This window comes from Condylostylus longicornis, unplaced genomic scaffold (genome assembly GCF_029603195.1).
Source record: "Condylostylus longicornis isolate FDR11 unplaced genomic scaffold, ASM2960319v2 ptg000037l, whole genome shotgun sequence".
In the NCBI taxonomy this organism is placed as follows: Eukaryota; Metazoa; Arthropoda; class Insecta; order Diptera; family Dolichopodidae; genus Condylostylus; species Condylostylus longicornis.
The window spans coordinates 1722771-1746649 of record NW_026578006.1 but is presented as its reverse complement, the minus strand read 5'-3'; the positions used below and the strand labels follow the sequence as shown (position 1 = coordinate 1746649).

The window sequence follows — 23879 nt, the reverse complement described above, 5'->3', positions numbered from 1 at the left end:
AATTTTAATTTTATTTTTTTTTCCTATTCATTAAAAAAAATTTATGATTTTAATTTTATACTTTCCTTTTTTTTTTTTTTGCATAATGGAATAGTGTCGCATTGCACTATAAACCATTTATTTTACTCGGACTAATATTGTTGTATAAAATTATTCAAAAAAGACATAGGTATGTCATCACTGATTTTCTATTTATAAGGAAGGTATAAATAATTCGTTTATATTTCATCCTTCATTATACTAAACTTATTCAACTGAAGCTTTTGGTTTAATTTAAACACAAAAATTTTTGTCATGAATGAATAGCTTCGAATAATATGTAATTGATCCCTGCATATATGCAGCGTACTCACATGCAAGTTGCTTATTTATGTAATAATAAACATATAGCAAGTAGAAAATATTTTACTATAAGACAAAGACTATTTTTTAAACTTCTTATTACCCTATAAAGTTTGTGAGCTTAACTATAAATCTTTTTATTTAGTGTTTGCAATAAATTTTTGCACTATTTTGATAAAAAAAAAAAATATTACACTTTGACTTCTCTTGAATTTTATTTTTATGTTCAAAAAAGAAAATTCTTATCATCTTTTATTTTTATTTTTTATTATATAAACTATTTTGTTCATGAATGTCACTTGATTTCTACACTTAAAAGAAAAATTTATTATTTATACATAAAATGTACTTCTTATATAAAAACTTTTATATATAAAATAACTAAGTATGTGTATGTATACAATGCATTATACTTGTACTTAAAGATTCAATATATAAAAAAGGATATAAAGAAGTGCTGAAGAAAATAGAGAAGAAAAAGTACTTGTATTACGATTATGATGTTTGGATTGTTTTTTAATCGAAAAGGATTATCGATTTATTATAAAAGTGTGTTATAAATGTACTCACTCTTATGAGAACTTATATTCACGTACATATTTTTTTTTTGTTATCAAAAAGAATATTTTTCTTTATTTTTTTTGTTTTTATCGTTTATTTTTTTTGCAAATGACATAGTCAATAACAAAATATTAAAGTAAAGTTTTTTATATGTACTTATATATAAAACAAATAACAAAAAAATATAGCGCTTTTTTGACTTTATTAGTTTTGGTGTTTTAAGGTGTCATGGAAGGATTTGCAATTGCAAACTTCTCAATACAATTTATGTTTTATTAATTTTATAGTAATTTTTTGAATAATAAACAACTTAAATTTTTTGAAAAAAAATGTCACAATTCATAAATTATTTGATACTAAATATTTCTATTTAACATTATTCATGCAATGGACCACTAGAAATTGTTATTTTAAAATTGTAACAATACAGTATAAATTCAATTCAGCTTATGTTATTACTAAATTGTGTAGCAATACAAGTTTCTTTGAATTCCACGGGGCTCTAATACAACTTTTAAAATTGAATGATTGAATTTCTGAATGCTATGAAAAATAATTAAATATGCATATAAAATTTTTAACCCTTATATGTACTTATAAAAAATTTCACATCACATTTTTGCATTTATTTTGTATCTATCTGTATCACATTTTGGAATTAAATAGATTTTTATCTCACATTTATGATTATCAGGAAGTCCGTAAAAATAACGTCATACAAATGTATTCTCACTATGTAATGAAATTACAATAATAATATCGTTATCACTTTTAGCGATTCGGGCAATCGGCATAGAACAGCCCCCATTATACAATTAAGGGTTAAATATAGAGCTTTAAATAATATTTTGATTTGAATATACAATGTCGTAAGCAGAGATTAATTGTTAATTTATTTATATACACAATTTGTAATATTTTAAATATATTTAAATATTTGACATACATTTATATTCTTTAAGATAATAAATTTAAAAATATTTTAAAATTCTCTGAAAAAATATAAAAATAATGTTTAATTATGATAATGCGTCATCATAACAATTATTTATATTCGTAATGATGAAGAAATAAAAGAGTTGTGAGAGAAATTCTTATCTCATTTTTAATTCTTAAAATTTTTAATTTTCTTATGTGTACACTTTCATTACATTTTTTTATTTTTATTGTATATTATTACAGTACATTCCATTTTAATGAGTCCATTCGTTTTTTAAGAAGGTAATTTGTAAGATTCATCTGGTTGATGCTTGTTTTAGAGAAAGAATGAAAATATTAAATATTTACTTGGAGTTGGGGATTATAAATTTGTAGCATCTTACAGGTTTCCCAGTTACATTAAAAGCTTAGTTTGTTTTAAGAGTGCTGTAGGTAAGCAGGGATACTTTCACATATAAAAGTGCATATTATAGTATTAATTTATAAAAAAATATCAAAAGTGTTAATGGATGAGAATTTAGGATATGCTTTTTAACATTATATAAACTATTTCCACTGAATTATATTCAGCAGTAACATTTTGTGATTTGCTTGAAAATTGGTTCAATACTTATGTAAGTAGATCTATGAATAAAGAAGTTTTGTGTCAAAACTGTTATATTTCAATTAAAAGGATTAGCTAAAAAAAATTTTGGCAATCGTTCATAATACAATTCTAAATTTATTAAAATTCTTAAATCTAGTTACTGGATAATGATGTATACAATAGTCACTTAGATTTTGTATAACACTTATGTATCTTTAATCATATCTCTAAATATATTTTTTAGCTTACACTTACGAAAAATCAACTTTGTATTTTATGTTTTTAAAATTTTATTCTAAAGATTTTAATGGAAAAAAAAATCTATAATATAATTGTTGTCTTACTTAAAACACTGTCATAAATATTGTCGTGATCGTAAACGTATAAGTGTACTAACGCCCCACTTGATTTTCATTTTCTTGTGTTTAATTCATTATTATTATTTTTTTTTAATTCAACACATCATTAAAATAAAAAGTTTTAGTTTTTATTATCACGAATTTTCATAATTTAAAATTTGCTTCATTTTCTTTAAAAAAAGTTTCCGTTCTTCTTTTGCATTTACTTTTTTTTATGTTATATATAGTTCTTTGGGGATTTTTTTTTATCTGTTATATCGTGCATATGTGGGTTTATATAACAGAGTATATAAATTTAAAAAAATAAAAATAGTTATGTGAAAAGAAGTAAAAAACATAAAAAGGAAAGTTATAAAAATTAATAACTTGAAAGTGTTTAAGAACCACCTCTTTGCTACTTTGATTATTAAAGCACACAACAAAGTGAGTGAAAAACAACTTTTAGATAAAATTCCATTTTTTTTTCTTAAATATAAAATAAGATTTATGTCAAAGATATAGTTAAAGAAATTATTATCCATAATGAGTCTAGTCATTCCAACATAGTAGACAAATATATATACACATTATATAATATTTGGTATATATACGTTAGTGGATAAGGTGCTCAAAGGGTGTAGCTTAAAGAAGAAAAGAAAACGTATCAAACTGTTATAAGGTAATTGCAAACAAAATATGCACAAAAAAATACATAAATGGGTCTCAAGAAAAAAGAAGAAATGTGGGATGAACAATTTTGTGTTAAAAAGTTTATCAATAACATAGATTTATTATGGTACCTAAGAACTTGATTTAAAATAATTTATTACAAAAATTTATAATCATAATTATTGAATAAATTAAAGTAAAACATTTTTTATATTAGCTGTTAAAAGGTTTTTTAATAAAGAAAGATAATTTTGTATATTAAATTCGAGTGATTCGTTGCTACACTGCTACAATTATATTGTTTGCTTGCTCGAAGCTTACCATATTATGAAGTTTCGATTAAACCAATAGTTTTATTGATCTTTCTCATATTTATGCTTTCTTATTAACTTTTAATATCATCATATTAATGTTTTCATGTTGCATACTTTAGGGATGGAGATATTCGAATTACAAACTTTTATTTAGAGGAAATTTAAACTAAATACTTGGAGGAAACATTAAAAGAAACACTGACATATAATGGTGGATTTATAAAACTAATAAAGTCAGGTAAAGTATAAAATTATATTTGATAACAATAAAAATTAATTAAACGTTGTATCTTTCTTTTTTTTTAGGAATTTATGAAAAAACTTGAACTTTCCAAGGAATAAATTGTCCAATACTGATATTTTGTTTGTTTTGAAATACAACTCGTCAGAAGGAACTTTAAGGAAATAATTCTGTTTTGACAAAATGATCACTTGCTATAGTGACATTCATGTACGCTGTTTTGGGATCGAAGAAGCTTGTTGCTTTTTTTCAACGTTTGCGGAATTTACAAAGTTTTTGTCAGCTTAACTAAAAATGTGGCATTTTTAAAATTTTGAGAGGCTATACACTTTGATTAAGGAGGCGTGCACGAATTTTCTCCAAAAAAATAGGTTTAATCAAAAATTGTATTTGTGTATAGAAATTGCAGCGTTCTATCTTAAAGATTGTGTGAATGTTTTGTAAACATTAAATGCAGGCACGAATGAAGCGAAATTAACGAGTACATTTTTTCAATATTGTTTGGAATGTTTTTAAAAAGCGTATTCGTGTATAAGAATATTATACGAAATTTGGTAATAAACAAGGTAATTTGATACACAATAAGAATTAAATGCAAAAAAAAAAATTATCTTTCCGTCTTACTATATTATGTCAATAATAACTTACGATGCGAATTTCTATAATCATAAATAAAACATAAATTTATACATAATTGCTGTTTCGACACTTTTGAAAATATTTCTTTAATTTTAAAAGTTATCTTTAAGCGTATTGTTATGTTGTCTCTGAGAAGAAGATTTAAGGAAATACTTTAGAATAAATTTAATAATTTTCCACAAACACATTAAAAAAAGAATAAAATTTAAGTATAATATTTTAATATCAGAATTATGCTTAAGGCTCTAACATATTATACAGCCTTTAGTTGTTTGTTTTATATTTTATTGTGCAGGGAAAAGGCATGCATATATATATACATATGTGTATACCGTGTATTTATCTACATAATACGTGAAATATGTTTAAAAAACACAATATTTAGACAATTTACCATAAATACATTTTTTAAGGGAATAAATTTTGCTTTTGGGTAATTTTTTTTTTGTTTTGGGTAATAGCTTGTAAAATGCTACCGCAGATATTCATGTTGACATACATATTTTATGTGCATATGTGAGAACATTCACCGAAAATCCATAAGTTAAAGTAAATAAAAATAAAAACAAGAGATTTTTTGTTTTTTTTTACCGTTTTCCAATATTTTTTATAGTAATTGATTCCTGTCTCCCCAACGGGTTTCTTCTCATTATTTTTTTGTTTATGTTATCCATTGAAGTACATAAATCTCAAAGAAATTTAAATATAATTTTTATGTTCCCATTATAGTCTCTATTGAAATATCTACTTAACTTGACATTAATTTGTTAAAAGTATTTTTGTACTAAATACGTACGTATGTATGTTAAAAAATTTCAATTTAAAAAAAACTTCTGCGACATGTGATCTCTTTGCTCTTTTTGTCATCTTGATTAATAGGTTATCTTTCTATTCATATCTCGTATTTTCTATCGTTCACCAAGTGACAGTATTGTGTTAATTCAGCCGATAAGTTTTTTATGGATGGCCCTATCTCCTCCTTCCATGAGGTCAGGGCATTTGCAATACAAATTCTCCATGGTCTTATCGTCCTTTAAGTCAACGACTAATGTTGTCAACCCGTCAATTTTTCTTGGTGATTTTACTATACGGAATCGATTATAGAAATAATATTTCCAAATCTAATTTATAGAAATAATGTTTCTCATAAGTTTTCGAATTTTTAAAATCTAACTAAATTCAAAACTTTAAAAATTTAATAGAAAAATTTATTTACTCAAGGACATTAATTTTTTAGCATATCATCAATTTTTACTCCTAAATTCTTGATTTTAATTAAAAACATTTACATACATCCATATATACATATAAAATATACTATGTACATATGTATTTGTGAATATACATTTAAATATATACATACGTATAGAAACAGCAAAAAAGCAGAGAAACTGAGACAATCAACAAAATTGTTCCATAAAATACCATTCATTCCTTGGCCAGAATATTTTTTCACTCCACGAAAAAAAAAAGAAAAACAAAATCATTTACAAGAGCTTTAATACAAAATATTTTGTGACAGCATTTTAGAAAATTTTTGAAATTTAAAAAATTATTTTTTCAGAAATTTAAAAACTAAACAAAAAAGTAATAAAATCTATTTTTGTATTCTTTTAATAAAAATTCAATTTCTCTAAGCTACTCTTCCAGAATAATTAAAAGAAAATTAATTAATTTAGTAGTAGAACAGTCGAACGATTCTCCCAAAAATCTTTCAATTAATTATTATTTTTTGCCTTTATAGTTTTCGAAAATTTTGAGTTATATAAGAAAATTCCGATTTTTTTTCTTTTAAAAATGTGTATGGTACTTTATTATTGAAATTATTTTAATTAATTGTTAGAAAATGCTTAACAATTTATATCAAAGTTTTTAGCGAAAAAGAAATCATTGAAATGTTTTTGTTTAATAAGAATATTTAAAATTTTAATCAATTCTTTTATTTAATTTCATTTCTTGCTTTGCATCAGAAAAAGGACAATAAACAATTCACTTGAAATAATTTTCAAAATAAAATAAAGATTTTGAATTTTTTATTTTATTTTTCAAACATTTTATGCAATTTTTCTTTTAAATTATTCTATTGAAGTGAAAGGAGGGGAGTGGCGGATAAAAAATGGTATAACTAAACAAAAAAAATTTATAACTATACTTTGTTGAGTTACAAAAGCTCTATATTACTTGTCTTTTATACATCCTTGTACATTAACATTTTCATTTTATTGTTATTTTTAACAGATCCTTTTTTTTCATTCTCATCACATCATCATTGCTCGAAAATGGTATTTTCTATAATTTCACATACAAAATTTTTATAATAATTTTTCCTTTTTTTTTGCTTTTATTTTTTAGTGTAAGACAGAAAAGGAGGAACCGCAAGGATATAGAGAATGAAATATGGAATGTGAGATAAAAAAACAAAACATTTTTTTTGCAAAAAGAATCAAGAAGTGATCACAGGTAGTATTAAAAATATAAGACCCTTTCGTTCATATTTTTCTTTGTGTTTTGTCCTTTTTTTCTGGTGTATGTGTGTTCTAAATTGCTTGTTTTGCATAACATGTATATAAGTTTTGCTCATGTGATATAACCATGTTATATACCTATATATACAAATATATAAAATTATTTTCGTCACTGTTCATATTATTTTTTATAGTACATATTTTACTTGATAACACAATGATGATGACGATGACATTACTGACATTCTTTTTTGTATATTTTTACCCAGTAACCTAGTGATAATAGTAAATTATTATATTGTTTTCGTTTTTAAGTTGAAGGGAGAAAACATGTAAATAATAAAGAATTTTAGTTTAAATTCTTATTGCATGATATAAGTGTAAGAGAAATTATTTGTACGGTACGCCTTTATAATATGCATATTATTTTAAAAATTTTTTATATAACTAGTTAATTTAAGGAAAGTGTATTCAGTATGTTCTTTTGTTTAAAGTGTAAGATTTTTAGTCGTTAATAAAAAATTTTCCTTGTTTTATATAAATAGTTTATTATTTTATATAATGAAAATATTTTCTTTATTTATAAATATTTAGCTATTTTATGTATGAAAATATATGTAATCGCACCATATCCTATGCGTTTCTTATGCACGGAAATGCAAACTGAAAATCGCATGTTACAGAAGAGAGTACAAAAGAGACTCATAGAGAAAAAAAACTAGTTTGATAAAGTTTACAAATGTTCGATAAATATTTTCGTAGTATTTTGTAACCTTGGGCAATTACTTTATTTCATTAACTTTTTTCAATTTTTGAAATTTTTTGAAGAAAATTAAGGTTAAAATTTTTTATTTCCTATGCTAATGTAAGAAATTCAAATTTTAAAAAATGTTCAATTATGTTTTCAAAATTTTAAAAGAACAATTGCATGTTCCAAAAATTTTCTTTTAAATTCTGAAATTTTGAAAGTTTTTTAAAATTTTGTAAATCAAAGTATTTATTAAAGTGTTTTCTCATTAAGTTTAGAGTTCACAAAGTTTAAGAATCAGATAATTTTTATTAGTGTGGTAAACGTTTAATAGTGTGGTATTTTGTTAATTTAATTTCACATTTTTTCTCCTTTAATTCAAATTCATGTAATCACTGATAAATTCTTGGAATCGTATGAAATTTCACCCTCCGTGATTTGAACAAAAAAAAGTTTTGTTCTAATAATAACCATAGTTTTTATTTTTGGAAATTTTTTTTTATTTTTCTTATCTTTCAAAAATCCATTTTTTTGTTTTAAACCATAATTAATCCGTTATAAAAAATTATTATTGTTCCTTAAGACCATATGTGGTCCACATGTGATATTTGGGAATATTTTTTTTTTCATTCTCCTTCATTTTTTTTTATTAGTTTTTTAAACTCTTAAACTTTTAATATCTCATATATTTATAATATAATTATGACTTTAAAATTGTCTCCCTCTTATTTTTAAGGTTCCCATTTTTATGTACATTTTCTTATGTTCCTTTTGGTTCTCAATTAATCTTCATCAGAAAAGAAAAGGACTTGAAAATATTTTGTAAACGTTTTTAAGTTGATTTTGATGATGAACAAAAAAAAAGGAAAAATTCTCATTAAAAGTGAATTCCCCCCGAAAAAATTTCATTTAGGGAATTTCAAAATTTTTTTTTAAACTCTAATGAACCTAATAGCCATATAAACCGTATATTATATATATGGTGCACATTGCACTTTCATTAAAAGAGGATACTTATTATATACAAATTTTAATTATTCCCACTAAAATTCTTTACATTTGTAATTAAGTTTAATGTACTATTTACACTACTTTAATTAATGTAATAAGAAAGATTGTTTAAAATTTGTTTTGAATTTATTCAAATTTCAATTTTAATTCCAGATATCATCCAAATTTTAAAATTAATTATTGTTCTTTTAGTTTCCTTAGATGAAATCTTATTAAATTAGATGATTTGATTTGGCACTTTACTGCATTGTTAAGCAATAACAAGTTTAAAAGGCATGTTTTCGAAATTGCAACATTATTTCTTATAAGTGGATCTTAATTTCCAGTATTTTATTGCAGTAATTTCGATGATGATCCTCTAAAGATGATAGTGTCTGACTAATACACAATATAAATTATTTTTTATTATTTTAAGCGCCCATATATGGTTTCTAGACTTGAATATTTATTTCAATTTTCCATATTAGTTATTTCTTTATATATTTTTTTTGGCATAAAAATTATTTTAAAAACCATTTGATCATTCTGATCATATATTTTTTAAAAATCTGCGTACTTTTTAAATTATTGAAGATTTGAAAGTCAAATTTAAAATTGATGCTCTGTCGTTCGTAATATAAGATATTTATTATCAATAATGTTGACATAACGATTTATTTAAAAATGGTGTACAAATTTTATCAAAATATGGGCAAAAATTAAGGTCAAACTAATGTTCATCAAAAATAATTTATTTATGCCTTATAAGAACCATAATGTATAAATAATGTAAGATCTTAGTATTATTAAATTCAATAAATTATTCATTTAGATAATTCATTCTCTTCTAAAATCACCAAAAATTTTAAAATTATTTGTATTTAATATAAAAAAGTTTTTAAAAGGGTTTACATGTAAACATTTATTTTTTTTTTTATTTAAATTCATCTAATATTTGTATTCTTAAGCACTTTTTCAGTAATAAATTGAAAATAAAAGATTGCGCTTTTCTAAAATGTATTTTATATGTTAGACACTTCATTTCCTCCCCATACCTACCTTAAAATATGTAAGATTCACAAATTGACAATCATTTACGCATAATAGAATATCAACATACATACATCTATCTATCACCCATATATTATATGCCTATTATGTAAACCATCATAAGATAAATCATAGTGAATAATAAAATTATACAACTGTACACTTTTTTTTTCCTATTTTTAAATTTTGGAAAAAGAATAATAAAAAATTTCTTAAGTGAGTGAAAAAAGGAAAGAGAAAAAAAAAAGAAATAAAACAGGAAACACCTTTTTTCGAAATTTTTTCCAATTGTAAATGTGAGTATGTGACTGTTTTTTTCACTAATTCAGGTACAGTTCAGGTGAATGTGTCACATCATTTTTACTTATATTAAAAATGTATTATTTATAATTTATAGCCAGGTGAATAAAAATATTCCCTATAATACTCATCCGCTTTTTCTAATAAAAACGTAGCATAAGAAATAAATAGAGAACTAATTTTATTCAAATGTCGCATATGTTTGCACGTATGTACGTGCATATATTGTAGAATTTATAAATAAATATCCTCCCTTTTTATTTCTAAAAATTTTTATAATATCCTCTTACAATTTCTGAATTCCTTTTTATAGAAATGAATTAAAAATATCACTTAAGCATACATATAATAAAAAAATATGTTTGTACATACTTTTGGTAGTCATGTAAAAAAAGTGAAGCTTTATTATAATTATTATAATATCTAGTTCCAAATTTAATTTGAGTAAAAATCGGAATTAGATAAGTAAAAATCACAAATATTCCGGTATAACAACACAAAGCTACTCGTTGTATACTTCCGCTTTTTCTCTTCATATCTCAAAAATGAATAGGTTTGAAAGAGGAAGCTGTGATTCTCTTGCTATGATGCCGGAAAAAATAGTTTTCATTTAATTTAATTAAAACCAGTTTAAAGGAGTTCTACTGTAATTGCATATGTGTTGTAACATTTTTTTTTATATATGAAAAATTAAAAATTTGAAATTTTTTAGAGTACGGAATAGGAATTTTTTCGTGATTTTAATGTTTTCTCTCCTTTTTCACTTCCCCCAAAAATCTTAAAATTGTGAAAATGTCTTTTTGTTTTGTGTGTGTAATTCCTTAATAATAATTTATGATTTGTTTAAAACGTCAGAAATTATTTCATCTTTTTCTGAAATTTATTTAAATAAGATTATTAACAGAAAATCTGTGAAATATTACATAAGATATTCTTAGCATGAAAGAATTTAAAAACACAGTCTTCGCAGAGTTTTATTTGAAAGTTTTGTTGAAAGTTTTGAAATTTCACACAATTTTTTCTTGGTATGAAATTAGTAGTCTGCTCGAATATAAGCAAACCTATTTTCATTGAACTTCAAGAAAGCGTAGACGATTTCTTACGATGTACATATAATTAAATTATATTTAGTTTTTTTTTAATTTTTTTAGAACATGCCATATTAATTTTTCATGATCCAGGTGCATGCACAATGTTTTCAAACAATAACATTATCTCAAAATAAAATTCCTCATGAATTTCTCATTTAGAATCATTTCTATTTATTTTATTAAAAGTCTATCAACTTCATATTGTCTACGTTTGATGGAAATTTTTGAGTACTTTGAGATACTGCAAAGAATTTTGATTTTAACAAAAAAGAAAACAAAGTTAAATTTTCGTTATTTTGTAAAATCACTGTCGCCACACATAGATTTGATTGCTTTATCCCCTCAATGCATAAAAAAAAGAAAAAAAATTAAAGGAAAAGGCATTCATAAAAAAGTACACAAAATAAACTGCCCTTTGGCGAATATTTAAAGGAAAAAAAGCAATCTATAAATTCTAATATGTTAGACACTTGAAAAAAACGTTTAAAATAAAAGAGAGAAAACATATACACTTATCATCGTCGCAGCTCATGATACAAGATTGCATGTAACAGTAACTATGGAAAGAATATAAATTGCTTTTCAAAATTTAATGAGCTCATAATAATAACAATGTAAAAGAACTCAGAAAGTAAAAAAACAACAAGCAAAAAAAAAATGAAAGCCATGTTAAACAAAAGAAAAAATTCTTTGCAGGAGACAAAGGAATCCCCAAAAAAAATAATAAAAATTGACAGCAAGGTTTAAATAAACAGAAAAGAAAATTATTAAAAACACGAAATCACGTGCCGAATATAAATGGTAGTAAGTGTAAAATGAGAATTTAAGTTAAAATCCATGCACAAACATACAAAATGTTAGAGAGAATGAAAAAATTGGTAAAAATTATTATCATTTATGGTGGAATTATTTAGATATCGTTTTCAAATCACACGTTTTTCAAGCATTCTTCACCAACAATTATTATTTGATAGGTTCTTAATAGCGTTTAGATAAAAATTATAAATTTGATTTTATATTTTATATTCTTATAAGCATACACATATGTACATAATGTATTTGGTTTGAGGTGATAAAAAAGCTGAACACATTTAATGGCAGTATAAATAGTTACACTTGTTCTTGCATTTTGAAATAGAAAGACTTATACATTTAAACTTAAAAGTTGAAAACTGAAAAACCACTTTCCAAGAAGTAAAATTTGTCAAAAATTGACAATTGAAAAGAAAGCAAAGAAGCGTGGAGATATAAAGCATACTTTAAACGGAGCAATTCAAAGTCTAAGATTGTGGAAGTGAGAATTGCCACCCATGTAAATTCACCTGGCACATATTTCGTGCAGTGAAGTTGAACAAGGTATTTTTCATACGTGCAACTATTCAATTTGTTGTTCCATTAAAATTGTTCTTAAAGTTTTCTGGTTAGTTGTAAAATAAGCAACCGGTTCCTGTGCTCGTTCCACCCCCCATTCGTTTATATATTTTGGAAATTTCTCCGATTCAATATTTATAAGTTAAAAAGAAATTATCAATTTTAGTATAACATTTTGCAAGTTAGATTAGTCTTTAAACAAATCGCTTAAATTATATGCTATGCAATTTAAATTTTATTTAAAAAATTTTATGTAAATGCTAATTCAATTTTTCTTCAGAAAATTATGTACATGAATTCATTTTTTTCCATTTCATGAGCACAAATTTAATAATTCATACGTTTAATGCAACAATAAATAAAATAAAAGGTCGGCGTACCACTAAAACATTAAGAAAAGTTAAAATAAAATAATAAAAGCATTCTACTTTTAATTTTGTGAATTTAATTTTGACACATACATAAATGACTTTTAACGTATGTATATGTACATAGGTTTTTCTATATTCTGAAAAAGACTGGATAAAAAATAAATTTATAAATAAAAATTTATGTTTTTAGTTTGTCATGAACCCAAAGGATTATAGTTTTACGTTCTTTTTTTCTTATTTTTTGTTTCTTAAATTTTATTTTTTGAATTTGTTTCATTTTCTTGTTTGTCTTCAATTTTAAATGTTACATCTGCTTCTTTGCTCATTAACTGAAATTAAAAATTACAAGACAAACCATACACAATCCTTCCTTTTTATTTCATTGTCATCTTGACATGTTAAAAATTAGTTAAAAAATTGAAGAATCCTTTTGTTTTCGATAAAGTAAATTTCAAAAATTGAAATTTCTGTGTTATAATGTGCAGAACATAACAACTAAAAGGTGACCACAAGATCCCTATTACTCGGTACAGTGGCTTTTCGCTACATATTTCCTCGGTTAATTTTTCCTTGATCAATTTGCACTTTTATGTGCTATTGCAAATCATTTTGCTTTCTTATGGAAAATTTCTTGAAAACTCAAAATGGCTGCAGCATCGAGCAGCCGCTTCTCTATGTTAATTTATATAGTCCCTCGGTATAGCGAAACCTTGGAATATTATAGAAGTAAGCTTACATTTAATCCGTAGTATTGCTTTTTATAAAAATTATAACTTAGTTTTCACATTTGCTATTATAATTTCGTTGTCAGATGTTTCACCGCTAAGCTCATAGTTTTGGCCATCATCCTTAGGAACGTGCTCCTACGAATATAATCAAGCAACCTAATACATAATTTAAGGCTCCTAGAAAATACTTCGTCACCACTTCAACTAGATGTCTTGGAGCCATTTATGGGAACTTTACCCTAGTAGATCATTCCCGTTGTCGACAAAATTACGTCCGCCATTCCTCCATATTTATTTATAATCGGGAGTCGTCATTCATTATAGAATATAATACCGCTTTAATAACTAAAGGACCAACTCACCATTAATATAGAGAACATTACAGAAGTTAAGCAACTTTCTATAATATCTAAAGAAATTTTGTTATAGAAATGATAACTCCAAAAAGAAATCTTAACGAATTCGATTGAAAATTCAAATCCTAACGAATTCGATTAATCATATAACTTACATTAATACAAACATACACACTTAATTTTTTAACATAAATACTTAATTATACATTGTATTGAAATATGTACATACATAGTTGTTCACCATGTGCATTGTGTTCCGGCTTAAAATCGATCAGTTTGTTAATCTTTTTTAAATTATGTTAAAAAAATAAAATGTTCAATTTTTTTACTCAAAAAAAAAAATATATATTCTGAGGGGTGGTCAAAAATAAAAAAAAATCAACTAAAATCTCTCCTGCACATGCATCAAAAGAAAATAAGATATAAGAAAGCAAAAAATGTAAGAACTGGAAAAGAACGAAAAAAGGAAGATGTAAGGAGGACGCATTTTATCTACAGCAACGGTTTGATCGCATCAAAAAAAAAACTAACACAAAACGAAATAATCAAAGTTACATATATTGAAAACGGTGCTACCGAACACAACATTTCAGTTAAAGAAAAGTAATTCGACGCAATCTGGAGACTTTTGTGTGTTTGTGTGTGAGTTTTTTTATCAAAATAAAAATTTAAGCCTTTTTTCGTAAAAATTTTCTTTTTTTTAATTTTACTAAGCAGGTGATAATCTCGTTTATTTTGTTTCTTTGTTGCATAGAATTAGATTGAGAATAAAAAGTGAACGGTTTTCAAAACATGAGGCCTGCCATCAGCCAAAACAAAAAAAAAACTTCCCTTTTCTTCTTCCTTATGTCGATTTTTTTTTACCTCTTTTATTTTTTTGGAACTAATATGAAGTGTCTAATTTATTATAAAATATCAAAAATTTTTGTAAAAGTAAAAAAGAAAAAACTTTAAATACAATGAGAAGAATTGAAAAACACACCTTTTTTGTACAATAAAAAAAAAATGAAAAGCTTAGACTAAAATTAATTATTAAAATTTTTTTGGACCATAAAAAACTTTCACACATTTTCATTTTTTGTTGATTCCAAAAATTATCAAAAGAATTTTTCATTTAAATTAATTACACTTTTTTTTAATTATATTTTCGTCATAAAAATCTGATTTAAAGTTTGATTTTAAAATTAATTTGAATAAATTATTTTAACATTTTTCTTTCTTTTCTGGGAAATATTAAAAAATTTGTTATGACGTCCAAAAATATGTAAGTAAATTTAGAGTTCAGACCACCCAAAAATATTTTGAAATTAAAATAAAGAAAAAAAATAGTTTTAATATTTGATTTTTGAGAAGTTTTCTTTAGATTTGATTTTATCAGAAGTGAGGAAAAATATTTGTCATATTTTATTGGTAATGTCGAAATTCATTTTTAGACAGTGAGGAGACAGTGATTCATTTTTAGACAGTGACATAATAATAATTCAAAATTATTATTATGTCAGTTTTACGAGTATTGTACTATTGATATTTTCCACATTTCCAACCAATTCCATTTTCATCTTTTTTTAGACTGTACTTGAGTATGGTCTTTCTACAAAAATCTAATTTCTAATGTTTATTGTACAAAAAATTTATTAACTTTAATTAAATTTTTAATTTTTTCTCTTTTTTTTTTTCATTTACTACAGGCAGGACGATGTTTTTGTATGGCCTAATAAAGTCTATGTTTGAATAACACGTGTCATTGGATTTATTTATACTAGGATTTGTGATTAGCGGCGTAGCTATCTACTCCTAATATTGATTTAGTAGAAAGCATTTTGTTCCGTAAGATGTCGATACGGATCTGCATAGCTATGAGCCCTTCCAAAAATAAATAATTTTTGATGGCGTGTTTAATCAACTAATACATTGTATACATAAATTTAAAACTATTGATATTTATTCTGCACTTCAATCTTAATTTATAGACCCCAAGTCTACATAACAATGTTAAATTTTGCAGATGATTTGGGTAATTATTTTTATATTGATTTTTATACTGCTACATATATATTAAGTTTATAATTTACAATTTTTAGTAATAAGTATCAAGCTATATTTCATGTCTTTTATAAGGATTTAACCAGTATTAGAGCCAAGGACTTTAAGTATGAGACAAAGCGGTGCGACAAACTCCGCACCTTTCATCGTTTAGTTTGAAGCCAACAAACTAAATCAACATTTGAATATAAGTTTAAGAAATCTGACGTTTGCTACTTGATTTAATCTTGTAAACTGAATATAACCCAATATATTGCAAAATGTATAATACAAATTAAAAAAAAATATTTTGTAACACTTAATCCTCACTTCTATCTCATCTGTTACATTTACAATTTATAGTATGTCGCAAACTGAAAAAAAAATTTCATAAAAATATTCAGTTTATGTCGCTAAATATTTTTTTTTGTAGGAATGAATTTTAAGTATGCATGATGAATACATTAAGGACAAGAGTATTCCGTAATTTAATATTAAACGTGTTCCCTGCCATTTTTTTAAGTGTGTTTTAATTTTGTTTAAATTAATATGCAGCATGGCTGTTTATTTTTTTTAATTATAACTTTTTTTTTTACATATCGAGTTTTATTTTTGCTTTCAAATGCAATTTAATATTCAGAATAATATTCAATATCAACCATATACAGTTTTTTTTAAAAAGTAAAAAAAAAATAGAAAAATGAAAAGAATTTTAATTCACCTGCACCAATACAAGGCTACATTAGATTATTAAGTAAAAAAAAATTAAAGGAATCTAAAATATTGAATTTATTTGTGTAGGTATTTGTATACACAATAAAATGAGTAGAAATTGATAGCATCTATGAAATCTTTTTCGAATAGCTAGTCCTTATTTTTCATTTCTAATCAACAAAATATTCAATTTTTAAAGATTTTTTGTTGTATAGACTTCAAAAATGTGTTATGATTAGAATAAAAATTTCATCCTTTTAAAATTAAATTAAAAATATAATTGAAGGGCAATCCAATTTACATTTTGAATGGTAGATGAATTATTCAAAGGAGAAGTGTAAATTTTATCTTTATTTTGTGTAGCTTTTTAATTATATTAATCCATATATGTATGTATGTATAATGTTGATTATACATATTAATCCAGTCAGTTTGAATGTAAATTTTATGCTATCGTTTATTGTTATGATTTAAATTATGTCAAAAATTCTGACGTTGTGAAAAAGTAACATTGCGCTGTGATCTTGTTATATTAAGGTTAAAGTTTGTATCATCAGTAACTTCACCCGTGTGTAAAAAATGATAAACGACTTAGGGAACATCAAAGATGATCTCATTTGAAAAATTTTAAAAGAAAAAAAAAAGAAATGAATAAATAGAACACAAGTGTTGCATTGATTAAATTCAAAGATTGCCCGATCAAAAAACAGTTTTGATTTTCGCTTTAAAAAACAATACATAATAAAAAAATGCAATAAAAATTTTTACAAGATCATATTTTTTTCTTCATCTATTTAAGGATAACAAAAATTTTTATTTAATTCATATTTGTATGCGTGCCAGCAAATGAATACCAGCTCTCAAAAATTATTAAAGAAAAACGAAATTAGAGATAAAGATATCCTGTTTTTGTTCTTTTAGTATGAAAACTCTTGAAAAATAATATTTTTCTTTTACTTTGATATTAGGAAAAAAAAATTATACATAGATAAAAATTTCTAGCTTGTTGAATATTATGTTTTCAAAGAATTTTCGAAAAGTACAGTTTTTTTAAGTTGCATTGCGTTGGAGTAACAAAAATAAAACAAAAAAAGTAAAAAAACAAAAATCTTTACAAAAAACGAAATTTTTTTTTATAGAAATGTCTAAAGGCATTTATTTTTTTTAATATCCTTTTTTTTTTTTTTAAATTTCTTTGTCGTTGTCGTCGCCGTATAGTCATCGTCAGGAGGTACCAACATAAAGCAACTATACATATATACATTTTTTGTACTTAGCAAATTTTAAACGCATTCATTTGTCTTCTTTCTGAAAAGACAAAGAAAAAAGAAGCGTTCCCAAATTGTTTTTTTTTTTTTAGATACCTAGTTTTACAAATGTATGGGTAGAGGTACCTGAAAATTCAAATACGTTTTACCATTATGAAAGATTTTTGTACGTACTGAAATTGGAGTTTTACTCAAAGGAAACTTATGTATGTTTGAAATAAGGAACAAAATACACTATGTGAAATGGTTGAATAACAAAAACTGAAATATAAAATTAGTAAAATTTAAAATATTTTTTTTTTTTAAATAAACAATTTCTTGGCAATAGAAATGGATTTTTCTTATGGTTGTTTTTTTTTTGTTTTTGTATTTTTTATTTTCATTTTGCATTTAAAAGTGTAAAATAAAAAGAAAAAAGCCATCTGTTTTCTTTACTTTTAGAAATTAAAAACACAAAAAAAAACAAAACGAATCCTTATTTTTTCCAGTGTAATTTATGATTGTACACAAAAATGAAATATCAAAAGAAATATTTGCCTAGGATCTTAGCTAGGATTTAATTTGTAAACATTAATAATATTTTTGTGTTAAAAGACTATAGAAAATTTTATAAAAATTGTTTTTTATATTATTTTATTCTTTTATACTCGTATTTATTTGTTAAAAAGAGGACCAAATCTAAGCAGATGTTTGTTTTTTTAAAGTCGCCATTGTAAGATAGTTTCGGTTTTCGTTTTTTTTTTTTTTTAATAATGGGGATTTCATATAGAACGCATAAGTTTAAAAGTTTATGCCATAAGTGAGTTTGTTCTTATTTTCTTTATTGCTTGGTTTTTGGTTGTTGTTGTGTTGACTTTGTTTTATGCACGCGAACGACACTCGAATGTCAATTACATTTATTGTGAATATTTTCGTAAAAATTTTAATTAATCATTGAATATACAGGAGCAATTAGTAATTTTTTTTATTATGATGCAGGTATTCTCAATCATCATTCCTGCTTCTTAATAAAAATTTGAATACAAAATTTTTATTTTACTGTCCTTTTTAATCTAATATATTATCCAATTAAATTTTCAGAGAATATATTTAAATCAAATTGTGATACCTAAACCAAATAAGTGCTGCAGAATTGTAATAAAGAAATTAAAAGAAAGCCACTAATTGGTATCTGCAAAGTCTCAAGATTTAAGATTTCATTGGCGAGAAACTCACACTGTAAACCTATTAGTAAAAGTAAACGTAAAGCAACCAACGTAGATTAGGTATTAGCAGCCAATAAGAAATGAGGAATACAAATCGGACAATTAGAAAAACTCTGGTTATGGAACCTTATGCGGAATATAAAACAACGTGGAAAAATGCAAATTCCTAGATAATAGAATATAATTTGTTTGCAATGGTAGTTAAACACAACGTAGTGAACTGAACACAACATTTTTTTTTTGAATTCTTGTGCTTTGTACTCATATGAACATATAAGGACAAATGGGTGAGTGATTTAGAAAATAATTGCTTTAATTTTAAAAATTTATTCTAATTTGAGAAATTATATTGATACGTTTGATGCCTTTTTGTTTAAATTTGTATATACTTCAACAAATTTATGGTGCACTAGAAAATATTTGGACACTGGCCAATATTATTTAAAGAAGGTTAAAATTATTGTTATTTTAACTTTAAATTATTATAAATTTTTTTAGATTCAATAATGAATTCGTCTTCCAATTATTAGGTAATTATTGCAATAATTTAAAATATTTGTTCAATAATTAAACCTTGGTGTTAACATTGTAAATATTTAATTATTCATTTAATATCACTTCAGTTGTGATATTTGTTAGAAAACTACGAAATTTAAGCTAAAATATTCTTTTTTTAAAATTGTTGCAATTATTAAATAATTTATTTTATAACGTAGGAAAGGTTTATTTTCTGGGTTTTCTAGTTCTCTTTTGTTTGATTTTGTTTATAATTTTCCTCTTTATTTAATTCATAATTTTTATTTTGTTTATAATTTTCCTATTTATAACATTTTATTTAAAAATCCACACTGTAGAGTACTTTAACTTTGAATGATAAAATTTTATTTCAATGAAAGAAATGAAAATTACCCACAGACGAACAAAAGGACAAAACAGGATAATTGTGGAAAAACTGAGGTATTTTTTGTTTTTGAATAATTCATTTGTGTATGTATACACATATATATACACACAAACTAGAAATTAAATTTAACTTACCCGTAGAGTAATGCTGCACCAGCTATTCCACCCCCACATTGTGCAGTTATATACATTGCAGCACGTAATGGTGTTATTGCTCGTACTGTACAAGTTGCTAGTGTCACAGCCGGATTAATATGTGCACCTACAAGTACATGTATATATATATATAATTAAAATTCATAAAAAATAGTATATAATGTATAGCTAGGGTTTGGTTTACTTATATTGTTTGATTACGTATTTGTAGTATAGAAAAAGATAAAATGAGAACGGAGACTTAGGATAGATTTTAAATATAATGTTATTATGTGAGTGTGCACACATGACACAAACAGAAATATCATGTAGATTTAATTTTGCGAATTTACATCATGTACAGAATTAAAACTGGAAAATTAAAGTTATAACATGTAATATATATGCTTTAAAGTAGAGTGGAAAGCTGTAAAATAGAAAAAAAGTTAGTTTACATTTACGAGTCCTTATACATAAGTACGTTTATTCATAAAAACATACGTTACAACAACTGATTTATTAGGTTGATTAACAAAAAACTTACGATTTGTTTTTTTCTTTTTAAATGAGTAATTTTGAATTATTGACATTTAACCAAAGGTATGGCGCAAATTTTGCTTCAAATAAGTGACGCAGAATAAGAATTTTGCACCTGAGCACTTGTACAAATTCAAAAATTAAGTTCAACTGTGATATGAAATTTATCTTGTTGTGAAAAGAAGTGCCTATATCGTTTCATTTGAAAGTCTTTTCGATTCAAGTTCAGCTAAACTGATTTTGATAAAATTTTATATGTGAGATTATTCGGGTTATGTCACGGATTGATCTACTTCTGGGATGTGTCAGATCTCGGGTACTGGACCTTTTTGTGAGTCGATTTTAAATTTAGTATTTGAGTTCTGGTTGGTAACGAAATTTAATAGCAAATTTTTCAATTAATTCGGATGGTGCAAAACGAGACTTTACTAAGACCCATTTGACATTTTCCAGTTGACTATGCCGGTTGACATTCGACAGGCGATGGTTGACATTTGGCAGGTGGCAGTTGATATTTGACATTTGACAGGTGACAGTTGGCAGTTGAGATTTACAGATGACAGGTGAAACTTGATAAGAGACTGTTGACAATTGATAGATAACAGATGAAATTTATATTTATGTCCATTTTTCTCATATTCATATATTTTTGCATGTATTATTGCTAAAATCAAGTAAAAGTTGTTACTGGGCGCATTGCATACAGTAAGGGAAGTTATTTGATGGCATCAATTTTCGGTGCGAGTTTTCGATTGGAACCCACTTGCCCAAAGCAACAGGCGAACTTTTCAGCTCAGTGTTTTTAAAATTATACAAAATTGTTTAAAACGCTTTTTCATAAACTTTTGTAACACTTTCACTAAACTAAACAATATACGGTTATACAGTTATTGTTGTCGGGTATGTGCTGACATTACATCAGATTTGTTTTCCCTGGATTACTTATTGTGTTTCATATAAAACTTGTTATTATGTTTATTGAAATTTGCTTTGAACTAATTACTTAACTACTGCTTCGTATTTGCGTATAAATAGTACCGTTTGAATAACGCAAATTTTCTTGAATCAAATTGATCAAATTTGATTCATCAAGTAAGATTGATCAAACCTGGTTTATCAAGTTTCATTTATAGTACAAGTTTTTTAAGTTTGATCAATTGATTTTAGTTAATAAAATTTTGAGATGTAAGCTAAAAATGGTTGAAAACAGTTTGTCAACTTTAGTTGGCCAAATCTGGTTTAACAAGTCATATTAAATAAATTTACCCCATCAACTCTTAATATCACGTTTTAATTGATTCTTAAAATTTTAAAACGTAAAACTGGTCACCTTGACAACGCTCATGTGTTAACATTTATATAAACTTAATGCTTAAGTGAAAATTAATTTAAGATTTCTACAAAATCCAATTAAAAATTACACTTTTAGAAGTTTATATAGAATATTTTTTTGTAACTTATGAATTCAAAAAAGGATAAGCGAATGTAGTCAAACAAAAAGTTGTGCAAAACAAAAATTTAATTTTTATTTTACTTTTTAATTTTTCCTTTGAGTGACATACTTTGCATTTATTATTATAATAATTATTATATGAAATGGAATAAGAATTAACCGCGTACATTTAAAATAACTATGTTTGTGTAGGAAGAGAAATGAGAGTAACATGGTGACATATGAATATTTCAGATTCTTTTAAAATAATTTAATTGAACGATTCACTAAGTATTTTATTCTACCTTACGCATCTATAATTTAAAAAATTCTGAATTTCAAAAAAAAAAAAGATACTGTTTTTATATATACAAAGTATTTTTAATAAAAATACAAAGTTTGTTTTAAATTCAACACCTACTTAAATTATAAAGTATAAAGTATGTACGTAACATTAACATTTTCTACGTTTGTACATATATTCATACATGTGTAGGTATGTACATGCATATGTATTAAAATATTATAAAAGAATCAGAGCATAAAATTAGAAAACTTTATTCAAATGAAAAAAAAAAAAGTATATTTTGAGGTAATGGGGTTATTTTGAGCCAAAAAGCTACCAAAGTAAAAACAAAAAAAATATACACTTAATTCTTTAATTTTTATAAATTATAATATTTTATACTTATATACATAAGTATATAATGAACCGACATATAACACATTTATATGCTCGTATAATAGTTATAGACTCAGACACTTGTAATATTCATATAGCTATCATATAGTATTAATACGAGAGCTGGATATTTCGTATTTTTTTTTTAGAAAAAAAAGGCTTGAATTGTGTCCACAAAGTGTCATAAAAAAAACAAAATGAAGATTAACCTTGAGGGGAAATATTTCGAAAAAAAATTAAAACTAATTAATTAAAAGTTTTACTACAAAAATACATTTCAATTCTATTAAAATTCCTGATTCTTTTTTTTTGAAATTATATAAAAAATGGGATAATTGAGAAATTGAATACACTTTTTTATAAGTATAAAATAAATTTTAATTGTTATACGAGTATTACAAGCAAAAAGAAAGAGTATTACGAGCAAAAAAGAATTTCAAATACAAATTATGTTAGGAATTTTTTAATTTCCATTATTTACTGTGAAATAACATAATTAAATGAGAATGAAATCCAATAATTTGGGGCGTTTAATCGCTTAATTTAAGTGTCAAACGAAAATCCCGAAAAATACAGATATTAGTTGTTATTTAAATAAGTGTCAATTAAATGAAGGCTTGCATTAATAATGATTTAAACCCTTCAACGGGCTTTCTCCGACCAATAACATTAAATTGTTTCATTAAGTGTACTACATACACGCATCCTTCATTAATTTGGCATCGAAGAATTTTCGAACCGTCAGAAAATGCTTCGATGCCAAAAATTGTGGAATCTGTTTAATTAAATCATTTTACCATACCAAATACGGGTGTAGACGTAGCTATTTTGCAGCTTCAATAGTATAATTTAAAATTTTTGTTGATATTCACACTTTAATAA

General features: G+C 24.5%; 1 protein-coding gene across 1 annotated transcript in view; it reads right to left on the bottom strand.

Annotated features, from left to right (window-relative positions):
* The window catches only part of LOC129608852 (neurogenic protein big brain), a 69136-nt gene that overhangs the window by 28794 nt on the left and 16463 nt on the right, over positions 1-23879 (bottom strand). The window contains exon 3 of the mRNA XM_055520607.1: positions 20347-20473. Coding sequence (XP_055376582.1) covers positions 20347-20473 — 127 coding nt within the window. The remainder of the gene's footprint in view (positions 1-20346; positions 20474-23879) is intronic.